This window comes from Ceratotherium simum, chromosome 35 (assembly GCF_057802395.1).
Source record: "Ceratotherium simum simum isolate JZ-2026a chromosome 35, ASM5780239v1, whole genome shotgun sequence".
NCBI classification, from domain to species: domain Eukaryota; kingdom Metazoa; phylum Chordata; class Mammalia; order Perissodactyla; family Rhinocerotidae; genus Ceratotherium; species Ceratotherium simum.
The window spans coordinates 14387717-14406077 of NC_141934.1; the positions used below are offsets into that span (position 1 = coordinate 14387717).

Below are 18361 nucleotides of genomic sequence, written 5' to 3' on the forward strand. Positions count from 1 at the left end.
TCAGTTTCCTCATCTGTAAACTGGGGGCAATGAGCTCTGCAATGCCTTTCGGCTCTCATTGCTCTGTGACGATTCGCCTCTCCCGTTCACTCTGGCATTGTGTTCCTGGAGCCGTGTCCCCCTGGTCTGCCAGGACCAGCACACTCTGGAGGCCACCTGCCTCTCCCCCAGCCCCTCCCCCAGCAAGTCTACACAAACCAGAGGCACTGCTCAGTGGTCCTCTGCGCTTCACCTGTGCCCGAGCTATTTGAAAGTGCTCTGAAAAGGGTAAAACAGGATTCAACAACAATAGCTACATTTTTTTTGAGCTGCTGCCGTGTGCCAGGCCCATGAGCTTATTCCCTGAACCCTTGGAAGTTGGTATCATTATCCCCAGGTACAAAAGATGAGGACTGAGGCTCAGAGTGGGTAAAGGATTTACTCAAGGTGACTCAGCTAGGAAGTGCCAGAGCTGGAACTTGAACTCCAATAATAATAATAATAACAGCAAACAACTATAATAATAGCAGCTAACATTTGCCAGGGGATGTGCTAAGCCCTGTTAAATATTGGCTCACTAAACTCTCCCAATGACCCCATGGGGTAGGTATTCCCATTTTACGGATGAAGCAGCAAGTCCGAGAAAGAGAGAATGATTTGCCCAGTCATGAAGCTAGGAAGTGACAGAGGTGGTCTCGAACCCGGGTCTGCCTGAGGCCAAGGCCCGAGCCGTGCGTTTGATTGGTGTTCACACAGCCTTGCAAGCGTCACAGGTCATCCAGGTGCTCCTTCCCACCCTTCAAGGCTGGAGCCACACACACCCCACGATGAGGCTGCTGGAGCAGGCAGCTGTGAACCCCACTAGCTCCTGAAGAGGGGGCCGCTGGTTATTTCAGAACTGGGATTCTTACCTCTGGCTTCCACGGGCTTCCTCAAATTGTGTGCAAACTGTGAACACGCGTGTGTGCATCTACTCAGGGAGAGGGTGCATGTAGCCTTCATCAGAAGCTTCTGATTCTGTGGAGTGGGACAATACAAGGGACATCCTCAAATTTCCCGGGGGTCCCCTGCCTCTGCTTGGGTTCAAGCATCGTCTTCCCCGAGGGACTGACTCCCAGAGAAGAAAAGCAACAGGCCAAAGCAAATGAAAACTGTCCCCCTAGCCAGGCTGCCAAGGTGAAGTCAGCCCTCTCGACAAGCAAGATAGGGCCAGCCTGGGTCCCGCATCACCAGCGAGATTCCAGGGCCCAGGTGAAGGGGGAGATGAGCCACAAATCCTTCCAGGCACAGATTTATGTTGCATTCATGCGGAATTTATTATACAGAGAATTTTATTCAATTAAACTTGAAATGCGTCTGGATTCTTAAAGGTTCAGTAGTGATAACTGGGACAGAGTGATCATAAAACTGGACGGGCTGTCGGAGGCAGGTGTCGGGGAGAGGGCGAGGGTGACATTGCAGCTGACGTGAGATTCGGAACCGGGGACGTTTGTCATTGGGATGTGTTACAAGTTGGGGCTGTGGAAATTACTCGGTGAAAAATGCACATTAACAATAGCCATGAAACCTCAGTTAAGGGAAACTAGGTTGAGAAATGAGACAGCGGAATCTATTAATGTCTGACATTGTTCTCAGCGGCCCAGGTCGTAATGAAAATGACATCAGGTGGCAGTGGGGGGAGGCGAGGAGCACTGGGCCAGGGGTCACAAGGCCACGTCCTGGGCCCAATTCTTGCCACTGACTCCGAGACAAGTTGGTTCCCCTGAGCCTCAGTTTCCTCACCTGCCAAGAAGAGTCCACAGAGAGCGCCTGTCTCAGGGCTGCGGTGAGGTGTGACTGAGACAGTGTCTGTGGGGCCCCCGGCTCAGGGTCTGGCGCAGAGCAGCCCTTTCACGACGCTGGCTGGCGTTACCATTATGGAGGGGCGCTCTCCAATGGAACAGCCAACCCCCAGCCCATCTCTGGCAATGGTGCTAAATGCGTTCCCGAGACCTGGACCCAGACTAGGGCGAGGCAGGGAGGCACTTTCTTGGGTGCAAAATGTATGGGATTGCCAAAAAGCCCAGGAAGCAAGATAAATAATATTTTCATGCAATATTTTAAAAAATCAAAATTATGCAAAAAAATCTATGTCGGCAAGGTGTGAGTTTTAAATAAAGCAGCCTGCTGTTTGCTCCTGGACCCTGTGTCACCCTGCAGTGGGGACCATCATTTCCCAGGGTTGATGGTGGAGTGCAAACAAGCTGGGCGACATGTGCTCTATACAGTCACATGGTTTGATTGTGGTGCTTTCATTAACTTGTCCCACTGGGTTCAAGCTGTGGGAGGATATTCTGAGAAGTGTACACAGGGGTACGCGTTCTCCTCTGCCTCAGGCTCCAACATGGCTTCTGAAGGCCCTGCAGAAGAGCAAACGTTTCAAACCACCCCATCCTCTGGGCCCCCAGAGCAGGCTTCTCCGTTCTTCCCAGGTTGGCGGCCCAGGAGACACCTCCAGAGCTGTCGAGTCTGCCCTGCCCCTGGGCCGGTCTAGGGGAACGTTTGCAGGTGAAAAGGAGGACGCAGAGGCCGGGCCTGGGAACCTAGGTTAGCACCGGGCCTGAGACAGCCCCCCCCAGCAGGATTTGGCAACAGGCAACCTCCTTGTTTCAAAGGTCACTTTAGGACGCTGTATTGACTCAAAGAGCTTCTCTCCGTCCATGTGGGATATGTTCTACCGTGGCGAGGAGTGTGGGACTGTTGTTTCATTATAAACGTCCTGCTCCTTCCTGAAGGTTTTGAGGAGTGGGCAGAATTGAGTGAATGAAGCAATTTGCTGCAAGCCCTTGGGACCGACTCCTCCCTGGCCCGGCCGGGCGCCTGCACCGCAGTTAACCACCTGTGCTGGTGCTTCTGCTGTTTCCAGTTCAGCCCTGGCGCTGACCACTGGGCCAGGCGGGGGAGGCGCTGGACGCGGCCACTTCCTGGTGGGTTTCCACTCTCACTCACGGTCAGTTGCATCTCAGCCACTGTGCCACCACCGCCTGCCAGGAAGGAAATGACCCAGGAGGGATGAAATGCACCTGTTCCTCCAGCAAAATTAGCAGGCGAGGTGGTAAGAATGACAGCAAAAATATGCAGGAACTGATCACTTGAATGTCGGCTGACTTGCCACAAGGACAGCCGGAGTGAGCGGCCTTCCCGCCCGGCTGGGGCCGCCGGCTAAGCAGGTCACTGACCGAGTGCTGAATCGAGTTCACCAGGCATCTCCGCCCTGACGGTTAGCAGCAGGCTGCCCTTCCGCAGTCATTTCCTGCAATTAGCAGCTGGAATCTTCAGGTTCTCAGGGCTGTCTCCTCGCCCTTCATCAATATCTCCCTTCCCAAGGACACAGCTGGCAGTGACAGTGTCGTTTCACAGCGGGAGGGAGCAGTGCTGACAAGTGAAATAAAATACAGCCGCGGCCCCCATCTCAGAGGCACAAACTAGCCAAGTGCAGCATCAGAGAAATAAGTCGGCCTGTGTCAGCCTCACCGGAAACTGGAGATCTTATTGTCTCCAGCAGAATACCCTCCACCTCAGACCCTTGACGCCACCCTCCTGGGCAGGACGTGGCCTCCTGGAAGCGGTGGTGGTCCTCTCACCAGGGTCTCCGGCCCTAGATGGGGGAAGACTCCCCTCCAAGAGAGGATTCTCCAGGCTGCACCCCGCCATGCACACTTTAATCTGAGTCCAGTGTTTCCGAGGCCTCGCCTGTCAATCTGCAGCCATCCTGCCCCCCACCACTTGGGCGGCGATGGGCGGCTCAGAGGTGCCAACACTTCCAAATCCTGTCTGCCTTCCCCTTTGTAAATGTGACATTTAAAGCCCCTTTGGCACAGGTAAATCACAATGACATTTCCAAGGGCCTCTGGTACCACTCCAAATCCTTGCGCAACCTGAGCCAGCAGTGGAAGGGCACACGCACACGGCTCAAGCCTTTCTCACTTTTATTTTTTTTCCTGCGTGCCCCCTCATCGCAACAATCACTTCACCTTTCTCATCTGCAATGCTGAATTCCTCCCACTCCTCTAAGACCAGGGAGAGCCGGGCCGAATCCTGACGCAGCCACAGCTCCCTGAGGGAAGGGAGGGGTCTGAGAGGAAGCCAGTCTGCACAGAAGACCAGCTCCCAGCCCCTCCGGGGAGACCGGCGGCGACCAGAGCACCAAAGGGCAGCCTCTTCTCTTCACCGTGGTCACCACGGAGGGGTCTACAAACCCCCCTTTCCATTATTGCCAAGTGCCTCAGGCTTGGTCCACCGGGTCGTTTTTCTTGTATATTTTTTCTTGATTCCCCTCCTTCATGGCTGCGTATCTGGCTACCGTGAAGAGATAGTCGCTGAGTCTGGAGGAGCAGAGAGAAGCAAACGGAATGAGTTGAAAGGGGAGATCAATGCTAACTGGGTCCTTCCCACATTAGCCTTCAAGGAGGAAATATAAGTCACGCACGCCCAGTAGCACCAGGCGGGACAGCGGGTGCTCAGCTAACTTGGGCTCGATGGGTGGCTCTCGAGGCCAGCTTCTGTGAGAGCCACGCGCCCAACCTGGTGCCAGGGCTGGGGCGGCTCCTGCAGGACGAGGCCACTCTCCCCGCCTGACCTCACAGGGCTGGTGACTTTGGGCCACTCCCTGGGCTGGCTTCTGCACCTGCCATGCTGGAGCGTGCACACGGTCACTGGGGGATCAGGGGGAGGTGCAAATGCTGATTCAGGAGGGCTGGACGGCACCCCGGTGATGATGCACTGCAGGTCCGAGGACCCCACTCTGAGTAGAATCTCAACCTCGGCACTGCCGACATTCTGGATTATTCTTTGTGGTGGGGCAGAGGGGGCTTCTCTGTGCATTGTAGGACACTAAGCAGCACTCCTGGCCTCCACCCACTCGACGCCAACAGCACCCCCACCCAACTATGACAACAAAACATGTCTGCAGACAGTGCCAGAAGTCCGAGTTGAGAAGCTCTGGCCTGGAGTACTCTAGTGGCTAGACCACAGTCCCTCTCTCCCTTCTTTCTCTGACCCACCAGTGATGGGGCCTCTGCGCAGGGGTGCGGTGGCAAGAAATACAAGAGGAGGCACGAGCCTGCCCTTGAGGTGCTGCCGTGCGGTCAGGAAGCTGTCCACCTCTCGGCTGTCCCCCACCTGGCCTTGTTTCCATGCCCAGCACCGACCACCACCCGTCTCCATCTCTCCCTGCCCACTCCTACCCTCTGAGGCCAACTCCATGCCAGGTCCTGCTGGAAGCTTCCCCAGCCCATGCCGCCCCTGGGATCAGGTCCTCCTCCTCCTAATGCCTGGTGGCCCCCTGCTGTCCCTCTGGAGTAGGGGGCAGTGGAAGAGATTCTGCTCTGGGTGTCTCCTCCTCCTGGACCGTGTGCTCCTGCAGGGCAGTGACGCCTTCCTTGCTGAGGGAAGGCATTGACTGGGCCCCACAACGCAACAGGACTGTCAGGGCTCCCTGGGGTCGCTGCTCTGACGACCAATGGAGTGTTCCTCACTCCCCTCAGGCCCACTCCCCTCCCAGGAGGAATGGAGCCCAGGCCATGTCCCAGCGGGAAAGTATCCACAGTAAGGGACCAGACCAGACCCTGGCTGTGAGGTCACTTTCTGGACACCCCAGGACAGCTCCCAGGGGTCCCCCAGCTCTCGGCCTGCCCCTGGGCCTTGGCCTTGCCCACACTGGAACTGCATGAGCCAAGGCTGGACGGGAATCCGGTGGAGCAGGCCGTGGGCCAGCTGTGGGCCTGGCCGCGGAGGCTGACCAGCCCCGCCCACTGGGGCCTGCACTGATGGTCCAGAGCTGGCTCTGCCTGGCTGTCTCCTCGCAGTTCACACGGCCCCAGGGCCTGGCAGGGAGGGGACTGAGAGGGCCTGACTCCTACCTGGGCTCCCTGGTCAGTCACCACGATTCCTTACATGGCCTGCCCGGTTACCCAGCCTCAAGGCAGGCCCCCTGCTACTGCATGGCTGCGTTGTTCTCATGTTTTTCTTTGCTGGTTTCATAGCAGCCTCTCCCGGCAAGGTCCGCACCTCACTAGGGACAGGGACGGCACCCATCCCGTTCTCGGCTGTATCCTGTGCCTGCACAGTGTTGGCACCCAGCAGACCCTCAGTGAACACAAAGTGAACGAGCAAGTGAGGCCCGTTCCTTTGTTACTTCCCACAACCGCCTAGTTTCCAGAGGAGAGAGACTCCAAATTCCATCCACCTACCTGTTTAAGAACTTGGCCACGTTTGCATCCGTCTCGCCCATCTGGACAAGAGGCACCACGCTGCAGGGGGAGGAAACACAGCATCACACTGCACCACAGGGTCAGCACACCGTGGGGCCCGGCCGCGTCCCAAGCCAGCACTCCGCAGCCCGCTCAGCCTGACGGGTGCTCTTGCGGTCCGTGTGCAGACATTCTAGACAGGGGACTGCTGTCTGCCAAGCACCATGCGCGGCCCTCCGTGCACGTCACCTCTGCTGCATAGCCCTTGCTGGGAGACGGGTGTGCGTCCACCACCCAAGGGCTTTGCACCCGGTGGTGTCCCACCGGCACGTCTCCATCTCCTCATCTGGTGTCCTGAGGACCCATCCTCTGCGTGGCCATTCCCACTGCTGGGCCTGTGGGCTGTCTCTGAGCCTTGCTGATGTGGATGGCTTTGTACAAATGACTACTTTTTCCTGTAAAGCCGAAGCTCTTCCAGGATCCCTTTAGGAACCACTGGGGCCCAAGAGCCTTTCATGAGGATGAATCCGTTAGGAGGGGGGCGGTGGGCGGAGCTCAGGTTTGGACCAGGAAGACCTGGTCCTCATATCTCAACTCTGCCATGGACCACTTGGGTGGCCCTGGCCACGATGTCACCTCTCTGAGCCCCCGTTTCCTGACTCCTGTAAAGTGGGGGCTGCCACCACCTCTCTCCCAAGGTTATCGTGAGGAATCAATGAAACAATGAACATGAAGTGCCTGGCACTCTCCTGCCTGTTGCATCAAAGCAGGGCGTTATTTCCATTTCTCTGTAAAGCTGGGTGACACCCTGGTCTATGGGCGGTGTACGTGGAGATTTCCCAATTACTCTTTTCAAGTTTCCTCAAAAAGGCCGCCAGTAGCTTTTGGGGGTCCCTCCTCTCCCTGACTCTGACTTGTGGGGGTTGGGGCAGCGGTGATTGGTCTGCTGACAGCTTCCACCTGAGCCGCCCACAGCCATGTGGGTCCCTCCGGGTCCCTCCATGTCACCCATGGCCTAAAACCCACCAATGGCCTCCTGCTGCTCCCAGGATAAAGGCAGACAGACCCCTCGGCTCAGCCTCTGGCCTCGGGCCCCACGCCCCCTCACGCCAGATCCAGACACCTGGGCTCCTTTCTGTCCCTTCAATGCAGACTGCTGCCTCTGCCCTTGCTGTCCCCTTGCCCTGGACACTATATCCCAGCCCCTCTTGTCCCCCGTCCACCAACTCTTGGCTGACACAGCGTGACTGGGAGAGACCATCCCGGTGCCCACTCCCAGGCTGGGGCACGCGGGCTGAGCACAGCCCCTCACAGCCCTTGTCCCGTGACAGCCCGGCCCATCTACATTACCCGCCAGGAGCGGGGAGCTGGGCCTGGGGAGGGAGGATTTTCACTGAACCCCCTTTTGAAGGTCATGCCATGTGAGTGTTATAATTACAAGTAACCCGCCAAGCCCACCAGGGCCTCCCCCACCCTGTCCCCTGGTAACTGCTTGTTTCTCCACCAGCTCTGATCTGGATGTGCAGTTACACCACCTGTCATCTGTCTGGTCGTGGTCACTGTCCCCCCTCCACAACGTAGGCTCTGAGGACAGGGCCCCGGTCTGGCCTGGAGTGCGCCTGGCACGGTGAAGGTGCCGAGAGGCCTGCGGACGAGGGGCTGGGTGGCACGCAGCCGACCCGCTGGCCTGCCCTGCTCCGACCAGGCTCCCTCTCCCTCTCGGGCCCCTTACCGTCTCTCCGCTCGGCGGCACACGGCCCGACAGAGATGCAGCGCCGAGCTGCTCTTGCCTCCCGACTGGAAGGAGAAAGCAGAAAGCGGGCGTTGGCGGAGCAGTGGGGTGGGCGGCGTGCCCAGTGCAGACAGGGAGCGCCTCGGACGGCTGGATCCGCAGGCCCCGCCCCCAACGGGCAGTGTTCTGCCTCCAGGGGCCCTACCGAGGCCCACCCACTGGGCATCCCCCTCCACAGTAGGCAGGGCTGGGGAGGGACCAGCGAGGGTCTGGAGGGGCCTGGGGGACAGCTTCTGTCACTGTTAAAAATTAAGGAGGGGGACTTATTCAACGCCCGTGTGTTTTTGTCAGGACACTCGGCCTGCAGCCACCCCCAGGTGGAGGCGGCCCAGTACCTACAGGCAGAATGAAAGCCGTGAGAGGGGGGAGCTGGCTGGAGTACTTGTCGATCCACTGCTCCAGCTCCAGGACGGGCCCCGCCCCGAATGCAGCGTGTTCTGCGGAGTCAAGGAGCAGAAGGACACTGCCATGAGGCCCATCACCCGCCAGATCCCCAGGGCAACCGCCCCCACGTCCTCCTGCCCAGTGCCCGCAAACGGCTCACTGGCCTGGGAGGTGGCTTCCCTCTCAGGGTCTACAGGCCAGGCCAACAGGGGTCCCAGGTGACACCCAGGAGAGAGTTCCCCGCTTGGGCCCAGGCCCCCTCAGGGCCCTCTGAGCACACACAGCGGGTTCAGAGAGAGAATTACTTAAGTGAGCCTCCCGGGCCGAGGAGTGCGGTGTCGCCAGGGCAGAGCCAATGTCCTGCAGCGAGCACTGGACCTGGGGAAGCGAGAGAAGGCACGAATGAAGGTCTGTTCATGGCGGGCCACGCGGGGATGACGTGATTCCAGGGGCATAGGTGGACCCGACATGCCCACGAGGCATGCGGGGGCTGGCCGGTTGGGGACTGTCAGAAGCTTTCATTAGCTGGCATTTAAAGGCTAATCAGCAAACTGTCTGAACCTTCAGCACAGCGGCCCTGTTGAGAGGGGCTCTGGCTCCTTTGGGGACATCTGGGTTACGCAGGCGATGGGCATCAAGCGCCCAGCGATGGTCAGGAGGAATCTTCTTGCCCCGATCCTCGTCTCCCACGCGCCTGGGCCCTGTGAGGTTTCTTCTTTTCTCTAAACTGTAACAGCTGGGCCGAGAGAGCAAACGTGACCGTGCTTTCTACACTATAAAGGACAAGGAGCCGTGAGAACACGGTCAGCTGAGGCCTGTGGAGTGGTCGGGGCAGGAAGCACGGCTGGGTGAGGCCTGTGCTCTACGTGAGGGGTGGGAGGGAGCGGGCTGGCTTGGAACAGAGGTGCCTGTGAAGCTCTGCTGAAAGGACTCCAGGCCCGTGTGACAAATGACCAACGGGCTCCCCTGCCAATGAGACCCACCAACACTGCCCGACTGTGCCCAGCCAGGGTCCACTGGAGCTGGATGGCAGGCTCGGAGCGGGTGGAGGTCTGTGAGCTCTGGTAAGATGGCCACTGTGACCGTGCCAGGAGGAGGACACGGCAGGGGAGAGCAGAGGCTGCCCGCCCAGCAGTGGACTCGACCCCTCCCTGGGCCCCCAACCGGCAGAACTTGGGCGAGCTCCTTGAGCGCGTGGTGTCTCTGTGGCCTGGTGGAAGGGGAGTGACAATACTACCCCACTGGCTGGCCAGCCGCAGCAGTTACCCCCAGGGCTGCAGCGAGTTGGCCCAGTCTGAGAATCGGATCCCAGCTCTGCTGATTCCTGGCTGTGGGGTATCGGGCAGGCGGCCCTGTCTGAGCCTCAGTCTTGCCCCCTCTAAAACGTGGACGTTAACCTCACCTCCTGGGCTTCTGCGAGGATCAAGTGGGGTGACGCGAGGAGAGCCGTGAACGGGTGGCCTGGCTCTCCTCCCCAGGCCCGGGGCGCAGCCCTGGGGCCAGGCTGGGCGCCCAAGTGTACAAGCCACAGTCTGTGCCCTCAGGGTGTCCAGCCTGAGGACACCGAGGTTTAACACCTGTGTGATGCCTGTTGCCAGAGGCGGAAGCGCAGCTGTGGAAACCTGGAGAGGCACCTAACTCAGCGAGAGGCGGGGTGGCCGGGAAGGCCCTGGAGGAGGTGATGTTGAAGCTGGACCCAGGACGGGGCCTAAAGCACAGGGCTCATCACATCACTGCCCCTTTGCCCTCTCAAACCCCGCTCAGAGACAGGCACACAAATGACCACTGTGGGCGTGAACGGTTCCTCATGACGAGGCTGGAAACCATCCTCCATCACACAGGAGGTGCCTCGTTCACAGAATGTTCCAGCAGGTGAGGCCTTCCACCCTCTGCAGCCCCCTCACTGCCCTCCGTCTGCTCCCAGAGCCTGACTGGAGCAGCTTCTAAAGACTCAGGTCACCATGGAGACGGAAACCCTGGACCCGCCCTGCGTGTTCTGCGGGGGAGTCCCTGTCGCCATTTCTGAAGTCCTCTCTGTGGGTCCGAGCACCCACTGCTTCTTGAGGAACAGAGCAGTAACACTAATAACCATCAGCCCCCCGGCTGAGGGCTTACTGCAGCTGGCCTTCTGGGGTTTCCCAACCACAGGGCTACCGACAGCTGGGGCCAGGTCATTCTCCGTTTGGGGGCTATCCTGTGCGTTGTAGGACATGTAGCAGCATCCCTGGCCTCTACCCACTAGGTCCCAGTGGCACCCCCACCCCCAGCTGTGACAACCAGAAAACATCCCCATACATCCCCTGTATCGCTGGGTTAAGACCACCGCTTTCTCCATTTCCCCCGTAGTGTAATCCTCACCACTCGCCTGTGAGGGAGGATCAGCTCTGAATGTCCCCACATTACAGATGGAGAAACTGAGGCTCTCAGAGGGAGCGTGACTAGCTCCAGGTGACACAGAAAGGAAGTAACGATCGGATGGCAAATCCAGTTACGGCCACCAGGCCTCGGGGATGAAAAATCCCAATTTGGGGTGAGCCAATGTTACTCACTTTCTGAAGCTCTTCAGCAAATGGGTGCCCTTTTTCCGCAATTAATTCTATAGCAAACCTATGAGGAAAAAGAAAAGAATGTGCCTCTAATGTAACATCCCCAGGCCACGGAGTTATAACAGCCATGGTGTTATTTTTCTTGCTGACAATAAGAATGTCATGACCTTCCATTTGGGTAAGGCTACTTGTTTCTCAAAATGCCTTTTCCTGTAATCATTGCTCATCCAGTCAACAATTCCTTTTCCAGTGCCTACTCTGGCCAGGTCCAGGCAATTCAGTCGTGAGCAGAAGCAACACAGGCTCTGTTCATAAGGAGAGGGAGACGTGAATCGGATGTCACATGACTGAAGATGCAGTTTCAATCTGAGGTCAGTGCTCTGAAGGAAGGGTGAGAGTCCTGGGAAACTTGGCCTCGGCTACGGTTCAGGGAGGGCTTCCTGGAGGAAGTGATGCTGGAGGTGGGACTTTGAAGGCTGAGTAGGAGTTCTCAGGTAAGGTGGCAGGGAAGTGAAGTCAGGGTCCTAGCAGGGAAGAGACGGTAGTGCATTTGAAGGGTTCCCGGGGAAAGCTTCGAGAAGGGACTATTCACAGAGGTGTGGGAAGAGTTATGGGAACTGACAGTGGATGGCAAAGACTAGCAAAAGCAGGAGCCTCAAGGGGCAAGGGAGGCTCAGGGTGCTACCAACCCTGGAGAGAGCTGGGTTCTCAGTGGGGGCCACTGCCAGCCGGGAGAGAGTAGGTGCAAAGTCCAGCTACCAGCAGAGCCACACTCAGCTGGGGATGGGTAATAAACACTCCCACGCCTCTCTGCACCACTGTGCCATCTCCTGCTGGTGCCTCCCACTGGCTGGACCCACCCGAAAGCCAGAGGACAAGGGAATGGGGTGAAACGGTCAGCAGGTGACAAAGGGCACAGAGGCAAAGAGAAGGGTGCAGAGTGGCTTTGAAAGGGCAAATGAAGAACCACCAGTGCATCTTCCCAGGCCATCTTACAACCAGAACGAAATAAACGAACATGTAATTCATTGTCTAGTGTTGGTCTTCCCCGCTGGACTGCAAGGAAGGACCACGCAGGCCAGGACACAGTCTCTCTTCATCACAGCACTATGCCTCGTGCCTGGCACATAGTAGGTGTTCAAATGTCTGCTCACTGAGGATGTTCCCATGATGGAGGCGAGTTGTAGGCCCCTCCTCGTGCTTGCTCCATCCCAGCTCCCACCCCTTATAGGTGCCCCTTTAGTGTCCATCTGCTCTCCTGACTCCCTAGACTGTGGGCTCCACGAAGGCAGGGCCGAGGCTCTCTGCTTAGCAGCGCCTGGCACACAGAGATGCTGGATCACTATCCGACAATGGAAGAATCCACAATCGAGGTTTCCCCAATCTCCTGCCCCAGGTCAAGTGAGATGATGGCTCGCTGACTTGCTCATTCTACATGGCTGATGCTAGAACTCACTTACCCTTCCCTCTGCCCACTTCATCTTGTGTCTGCCTTCCCCACTCCACAACCTGAAACACGGAATTATCTCATTCAATCCTCACAAGAACCCAATGAGGTGGATACTATCACTATGATCATTTGACAGAACAGGAAACTGAGGCTCAGAGAGGCCAGGTGATTTGCCTGAAGTCACACGGCCAGTCAGCAGCAGTAGAGAATTTGAACCCAGGTCTGCTGATTCCCATGACCTTCACCCACAGGGCCATGTCAGAGCTCGTGAACCAGCACTTGAGATAACTGCCACTCACAGTCAATGTCAACAGCCGGCTGAGCATGGTGGACTGTGCCATTGTTCTCAAATATTTGCTGCCCCTTCCACCCCACTGCTGTCAGGCGTGTCCACGTGACTGGCTCTGACCAATGAAATGTGAGCAGACATGATGTGTCACTTCCATGGAAGCTTTCAGAGCCAGTGGGAGCTTTACCGTGATCTCATCTCTCTCTGCCACAATTACTGGTATTGTTCCAGACAGAGGCTGTCCTGCCAGCCTGAGTCACGCAATGATTTCATGTGGAGCAGAGACACATTCAACCCACAAGGGCTTGAAGAAAGAGCAGGAAAGACACGTTTGGTATTGTAAGCCATGAGGTTTGGGGTTGGCACAGCCTGGCTGATCCTGACTGAGTCACCTTCTAAACTACAGTGGATTCCCTGAGTCCATCTTTTAAGCTCTGGCTGTGTCAATGCTTATTTTAAAAACAAGACTTACAAAGGGGATCGCATCTGATGCACTGTGTTCTGTGCTCAACTCACCTCTTTCACTTAATCTGTGCACCTCCATGGCACACACATACTTACCTCAAGAGCAAGGGAGCCGGGGCTGGAGGGGCCTGGCAGCTTCACATGGCTGCTCCACGTGCCAGAGCAGGAGCAGAGGGAAAGGCATCCACAGCCCGGCAGCCTTGCGGTGCCGACCAGATGCCCTGTGCTTCCGGGTTCATCACAAGGTGGCAGCCTCGGGGACCAGCCAGCAGTGCCCGGAGAGTGGCATGAATCACATTCCAAATGCCCAATTCAAACTCAGCCTCAAGGCCCATCCCGACTTCCTTACCCAATGGCGGAACTTAATTCATCTGTAGTTCCCACGGCTTCAAACACTTGGTCATCTTTGGGTCTCCTTTCTCCAGTGAAGGTGCTTGAAAACCCTGTGAAGAAATGTTTAGCCACCCAAATTAAGATTTTTTTCCAGATATGCTCTTTTTAAAAAACTTTCCACTTGCAGTATAACATATACACAGAAAAGTGCTCAAATTGTAAGTGGACAAGTTGATGAATTGCTACTAACTGCATATAGCTCTATGATCCGAACCCAGATCCAGACATAGAAAATGACCAGCACCCCAGAAGCCCCCGTGTACTCCCTTTCAGTGGCTGCCCCCCAAGGGTAACCACTATCCTCACTTCTTTCCTGAGATGCTTTTATTTTAAACTTAAAAATCATGTACTAACCACCCTGCTCAAGAAATAAAACATATAGGTACTTGTTATGTATATATTACAATTATATTTCACATGAAATCAAAGTCCTCTGCCTAGGCCACATTTCCCACCTTTCTCCCCCAACCACCAAGAAAGAGAAGACCTGCTTTCACAGCCAGGACTGGCCTGGCACTAGCAGCCAGGCTCTGGTGTTCTCCTACTGAACACAAACGATTTCACAGAACGCCATCAGACGGGCCACGCTCTGACTGTGACGGACCCAGACCAGAAGAAGACCACCCTGTCATCACGTCTGAGCAGAGAACGCTGTCCAAATTATAAGAACGACCACACATCCCCCTTCCTGGCTAACGTGAGTGACTGCTACTGCTTTATCGACTATAGCTTGAGCCCCTGTTTGTCCCTCCCGCCTTCTAGATGAAAATGATTAAGATACCCAGAATCAGCCCTGCCTCCTGACAGCATCCGATCCAGAGCAAAGCCCCACTTCCGCGAACTCTCCCAGATCACCTAACACAAGCCCAATCCTATAAAGTCCTTTCCTGCACCCTCTTCCTAAGCTGCCCCACAGTCCCATGGTGTGCCCTCTCCCCAGCTGTCAGGAGCCAACTGACCCAGCTTTACTTGACTAGATTGTCCCTGGAGGACATCAACACTCCCTTCTGTTTGTCAACCCTCTGCATATTTTCTTTTCTTTTTTTAGCGTAGTAACATAATATATACATAACATAAAATTTACCATTTCAACCACTTTTCAGTGTACAGTTCAGTGGCATGAATGTTTTTATACTTTCACTATGTAAGTTGATACCCAGAAAACAATATATACTAGTGATCTGCATGGTTTTAAACTTTAGAAAATATATCACAATGAGATATTCTTCTGCATCTTACTTTTTCTGTACAACATTACGTTCTGGTATTGGTTAAATGATCAAAGCCATATATGCTCATTACGAAAAATAACAGAATAGAAGTATGTACAGCAAACAATGAAAGCCCTCTGTTCACTCCCCTCTCCCACAGCTCAATCTCTCTCCCAGGTAATAGTCCAAGATGTCACCTTTCAGACTATTCTATGCATATCTGAACACACACACACACACACACACACACACACACACACACACACACACACACACACACACACACACACACACACACACACACACACACTTTTATCCAAACAGATTCCAATTATTTGGATTGTTCTAAAACTTGCTTTTATCATTTACTATATCTTGAGCATCTTTCATTTCACATCACATTTTGGTGATGTACATTTGTCACATACGTTTTAATGGCTGCAAAGAATTTGGAGGAACATTAAAATGAAGTTGGCCATGTCTTTCTTTGCATTTTTCATCTGTCCCCACCCTACCTTTGTCTCCTGTTTTGGTATAAATCTTGGGGAGGTTGGGTGTCTTCGAGGAAGGCTGTGGCCTAATGAGAAAGAGACATCAAGAGGTGGTGAGTGGGGATAGCTCACACATGGGGGCCCCTCCTTCAGTGGTCCCGGCTTGCTGCTCGTAGCCTCATGGGCGACACTTACCCCCCTCTGCTTGGATCTCTGTTGACATCTCCTCCATCCCTCTCAGCTTTAAGCCCTTTGTGGGCTCCCAAGCTGTGCCTTGCCCACATCCGTATCTGCACAGTAGCTAATGCAGTGCACTGCTCAATAACTATGTGCTGAAAGAATTTATCGGTCACTTTCCACAGTCCCTACACTGTGTGCATTACTGGCATTATCTCCCAGAATTATCCCTAGACTCTTCCCACAGCCCCAAAGGTAGGCACTACATAGGATGTTCATTTTACTGCTGAAGAAACTGTAGCTCACAGGATGGGACTCATCTCCCTAGGTCACCCAGGGAGGAAGTGGTAGGGCTGGGATTCATGCCCAAGACCATCTTACTTCAGGCCCCAAATTCTTAGCTCTACCCTACCCAAACTCTTTACCCTCTACTCCACCAAGTCAGGCCTCTTTGAGGGAAAGAAACCTGGCCCTCTTCCTTTCTTGGAGGCTCCAAATATACTCAGAAATAAAAAATTGCCAAAACAGCATTCAAAACCTGGCATTTTCAAATAGCAACATAACACCTTTAATACAGACCTCAAAATTAAAATGTGACTCTGTGGACAGCTAATTTTTGACAGGGGAGCCAAGAACATATAACGGAGAAAGGAAAGTCTCTTCAGTAAATGGTGCTGGGAAAAACGGGACAGCCACATGCAAAAGAATGAAAGTAGAACTTTATCTTACACCACACACAAAAATTAACTCAAAATGGATTAAAAACTTGAATACAAGATCTGAAACCATAAAACTCCTAGAAGAAAACATAGGCAGTACACTCTTCAACCTCAGTCTTACCAGTATCTTTTCTTTTTTGTTTTTGGTGAGGAAGATTGGCCCTGAGCTAACATCTGTGCCCATTTTCCTCTATTTTGTATGTGGGACACCGCCACAGCATGGCTTGATGAGCAGTGTATCTGTTTGCACCCGGGATTTGAACCTGCAAACCCCGGGCTGCCAAAGCAGAGCACACGAACTTAACCACTAAGCTACTGGCTGGCCCAGCAGTATCTTTTTGAAACCACGTCCACTCAGGCAAGGGAAACAAAAGAAAAAATAAACAAATGGGACTACATCAGACTAAAAAGCTTCTGCACAGCAAAGGAAACCATCAACAAAACGAAAAGACAACCCAATAAATGGGAGGAGATACTTGCAAATCATATAGCCAATAAGGGGTTAATATCCAAAATATATAAAGAACTCATACAACTCAACAACAAAAAAACAAACAACCTGAACAAAAAATGGGCAGAGGATCTCAACATTTTTCCGAAGAAGATATACAGATGGCCAACAGGCACACAAGAAGATGTTCAACATCACTAATTACTAGGGAAATGCACATCAACGACAATGAGATGTAACCTCTCGCCCGCCAGAATGGCTATTGTTAACAAGACAAGAAATAACAAGTGTTGGAGAGGATGTGGAGAGAAGGGAACCCCGTACACTACTGGCTGGAATGCAAACTGGTGCAGCCACAATGGAAAACAGCATGGAGATTTCTCAACAAATTAAAAATGGAACTACCATATGATAAAGCTATTCCACTTCTGGGTATTTATCCAGAGAATATGAAAACACAAATTTGAAAAGATATATGCACCCCTATGTTCACTGCAGCATTATTCACAATAGCCAAGACTTGGAAGCAACCTAACTGCCCGTCAGTGGATGAATGGATACAGAAGATGTGGAGTATATACACAATGGACTACTACTCAGCTATAAAAAAAAAAAAAAGGAAATCTTGCCATTTGTGATAACATGTATGGAACGTGAGGGCATTATGCTAAGCGAAGTCAGTCAGAGAAAGCCAAATACCATATGATTTCACTCATATGTGGAAGATAAAAACAACAAACATACACACAGACACAGAGAATAGACGGGTGGTTACCAGAGGAGAAGGGATGAGGGGGGGAGGGTAAAAGGGCACATGTGTACAGTGACAGATGGCAACTAGACCTTGGGTGGTAAACACGATGTAGCCTACACAGAAGTCAAAATGTAACGATGTACACCTGAAATTCACATAATGTTATAAACCAATGTGACCTCAATTAAAAAGCTAATTAAAAGAAAAAAAATTAAAATGTGACATTACAAAGTTATTCAAAGGTTAAATTATTGGATCTATGAAGTATATTAATCCATGGTACTCCACAGGTTCTGAGGTCCGGGAATGGGGTGCAAGTTTCAAGGAACGTGATGACAGCCATCTTTAGATCGCGTGGGTGTATCTCTGTGTCTTAGGGTATACACTGCTTTGGAGATAGGTCAAAATCTGAATTGAGGCACCTCTGATGGTGAGGCCAGGCGAGATGGCCCTCCTGGCCCACACGGAACATGCCCTGCCCTGATGGATGACAGCTGGGCCTCATTCGACTTGTCTTGTGCCAAGAAATCTTGGTTTCTGGCTTCCACGGTGCCCACGTTGCCATGGTGACGTCACGACTAAGACAGGACGTCACCTGGAGGTTGCTGCAGTGACCTCACAGCGGTGTGACGTAACCATGGCGACGACGCCACAATTCACGGCAGGCGTCGGAGTTACCCTCCCAGCCAGGCACTCACCTGTCCCCGTCATCCACGCCCTGGGGGCCGCGGCTCTGGAAACGGGGACGTAGTCCGCTGGCCCCGAGACACCCGCGCAGGCCCAGGCGGCCTCCCAGGCCCCACACAGCCATGCGCCAGGCCGCGGGTCGGGGGCTGACCCCACCAGGCTCCCGTCCAGGTCGCGGGGTGACTCCACCTCCCGCCGGCCGCGCCACCGCTCAGCCGCCATTTTCCATTGGCCCGTGGCTCTCGCACCAGGGCGGGACACTCCCAGGGACTCGTTTCCCATTGGTTCACTGAAGGGGCTGGGCGGGGACACCCGTGACGACTTGGTTAGCAACACCTATTGG

At 54.2% G+C, this 18361-nt stretch overlaps 1 protein-coding gene across 2 annotated transcripts; it reads right to left on the reverse strand.

Moving 5' to 3' along the window:
- Positions 1 to 1252: 1252 nt before the first annotated feature.
- On the reverse strand, positions 1253 to 18176 carry MMAB (metabolism of cobalamin associated B). Of its 2 annotated transcripts, XM_004430118.3 has the most exons (9): positions 18030 to 18176; positions 15255 to 15316; positions 13485 to 13578; positions 10935 to 10992; positions 8691 to 8763; positions 8341 to 8438; positions 7942 to 8006; positions 6210 to 6269; positions 4118 to 4343 (listed from the first exon to the last, which is right to left on the reverse strand). In XM_004430118.3, exons 1-9 carry the CDS (start codon positions 18140 to 18142, stop codon positions 4244 to 4246), a joined length of 723 nt encoding a protein of 240 aa, XP_004430175.1. In that variant the 5' UTR covers positions 18143 to 18176; the 3' UTR covers positions 4118 to 4243. The 2 variants fall into 2 exon arrangements, with proteins under 2 accessions (XP_087280207.1, XP_004430175.1); XM_087424081.1 differs by lacking the exon at positions 8341 to 8438 and having other exon boundaries at positions 1253 to 4343.
- Positions 18177 to 18361: the final 185 nt, after the last annotated feature.

Bases quoted from the DNA above. Each gene is read 5' to 3' on its own strand.
- MMAB (XM_087424081.1), bottom strand. From the start codon at position 18,142: ATGGCTGTGTGGGGCCTGGGAGGCCGCCTGGGCCTGCGCGGGTGTCTC. The intron at 6,270-7,941 runs GTAAGGGGCCCG...CTCCCCCTGCAG, and splicing joins TGCCGCCGAGCGGAGAGACG to CGTGGTGCCTCTTGTCCAGA. The intron at 4,344-6,209 runs GTAGGTGGATGG...CTGCTCCTCCAG, and splicing joins GTGGCCAAGTTCTTAAACAG to ACTCAGCGACTATCTCTTCA.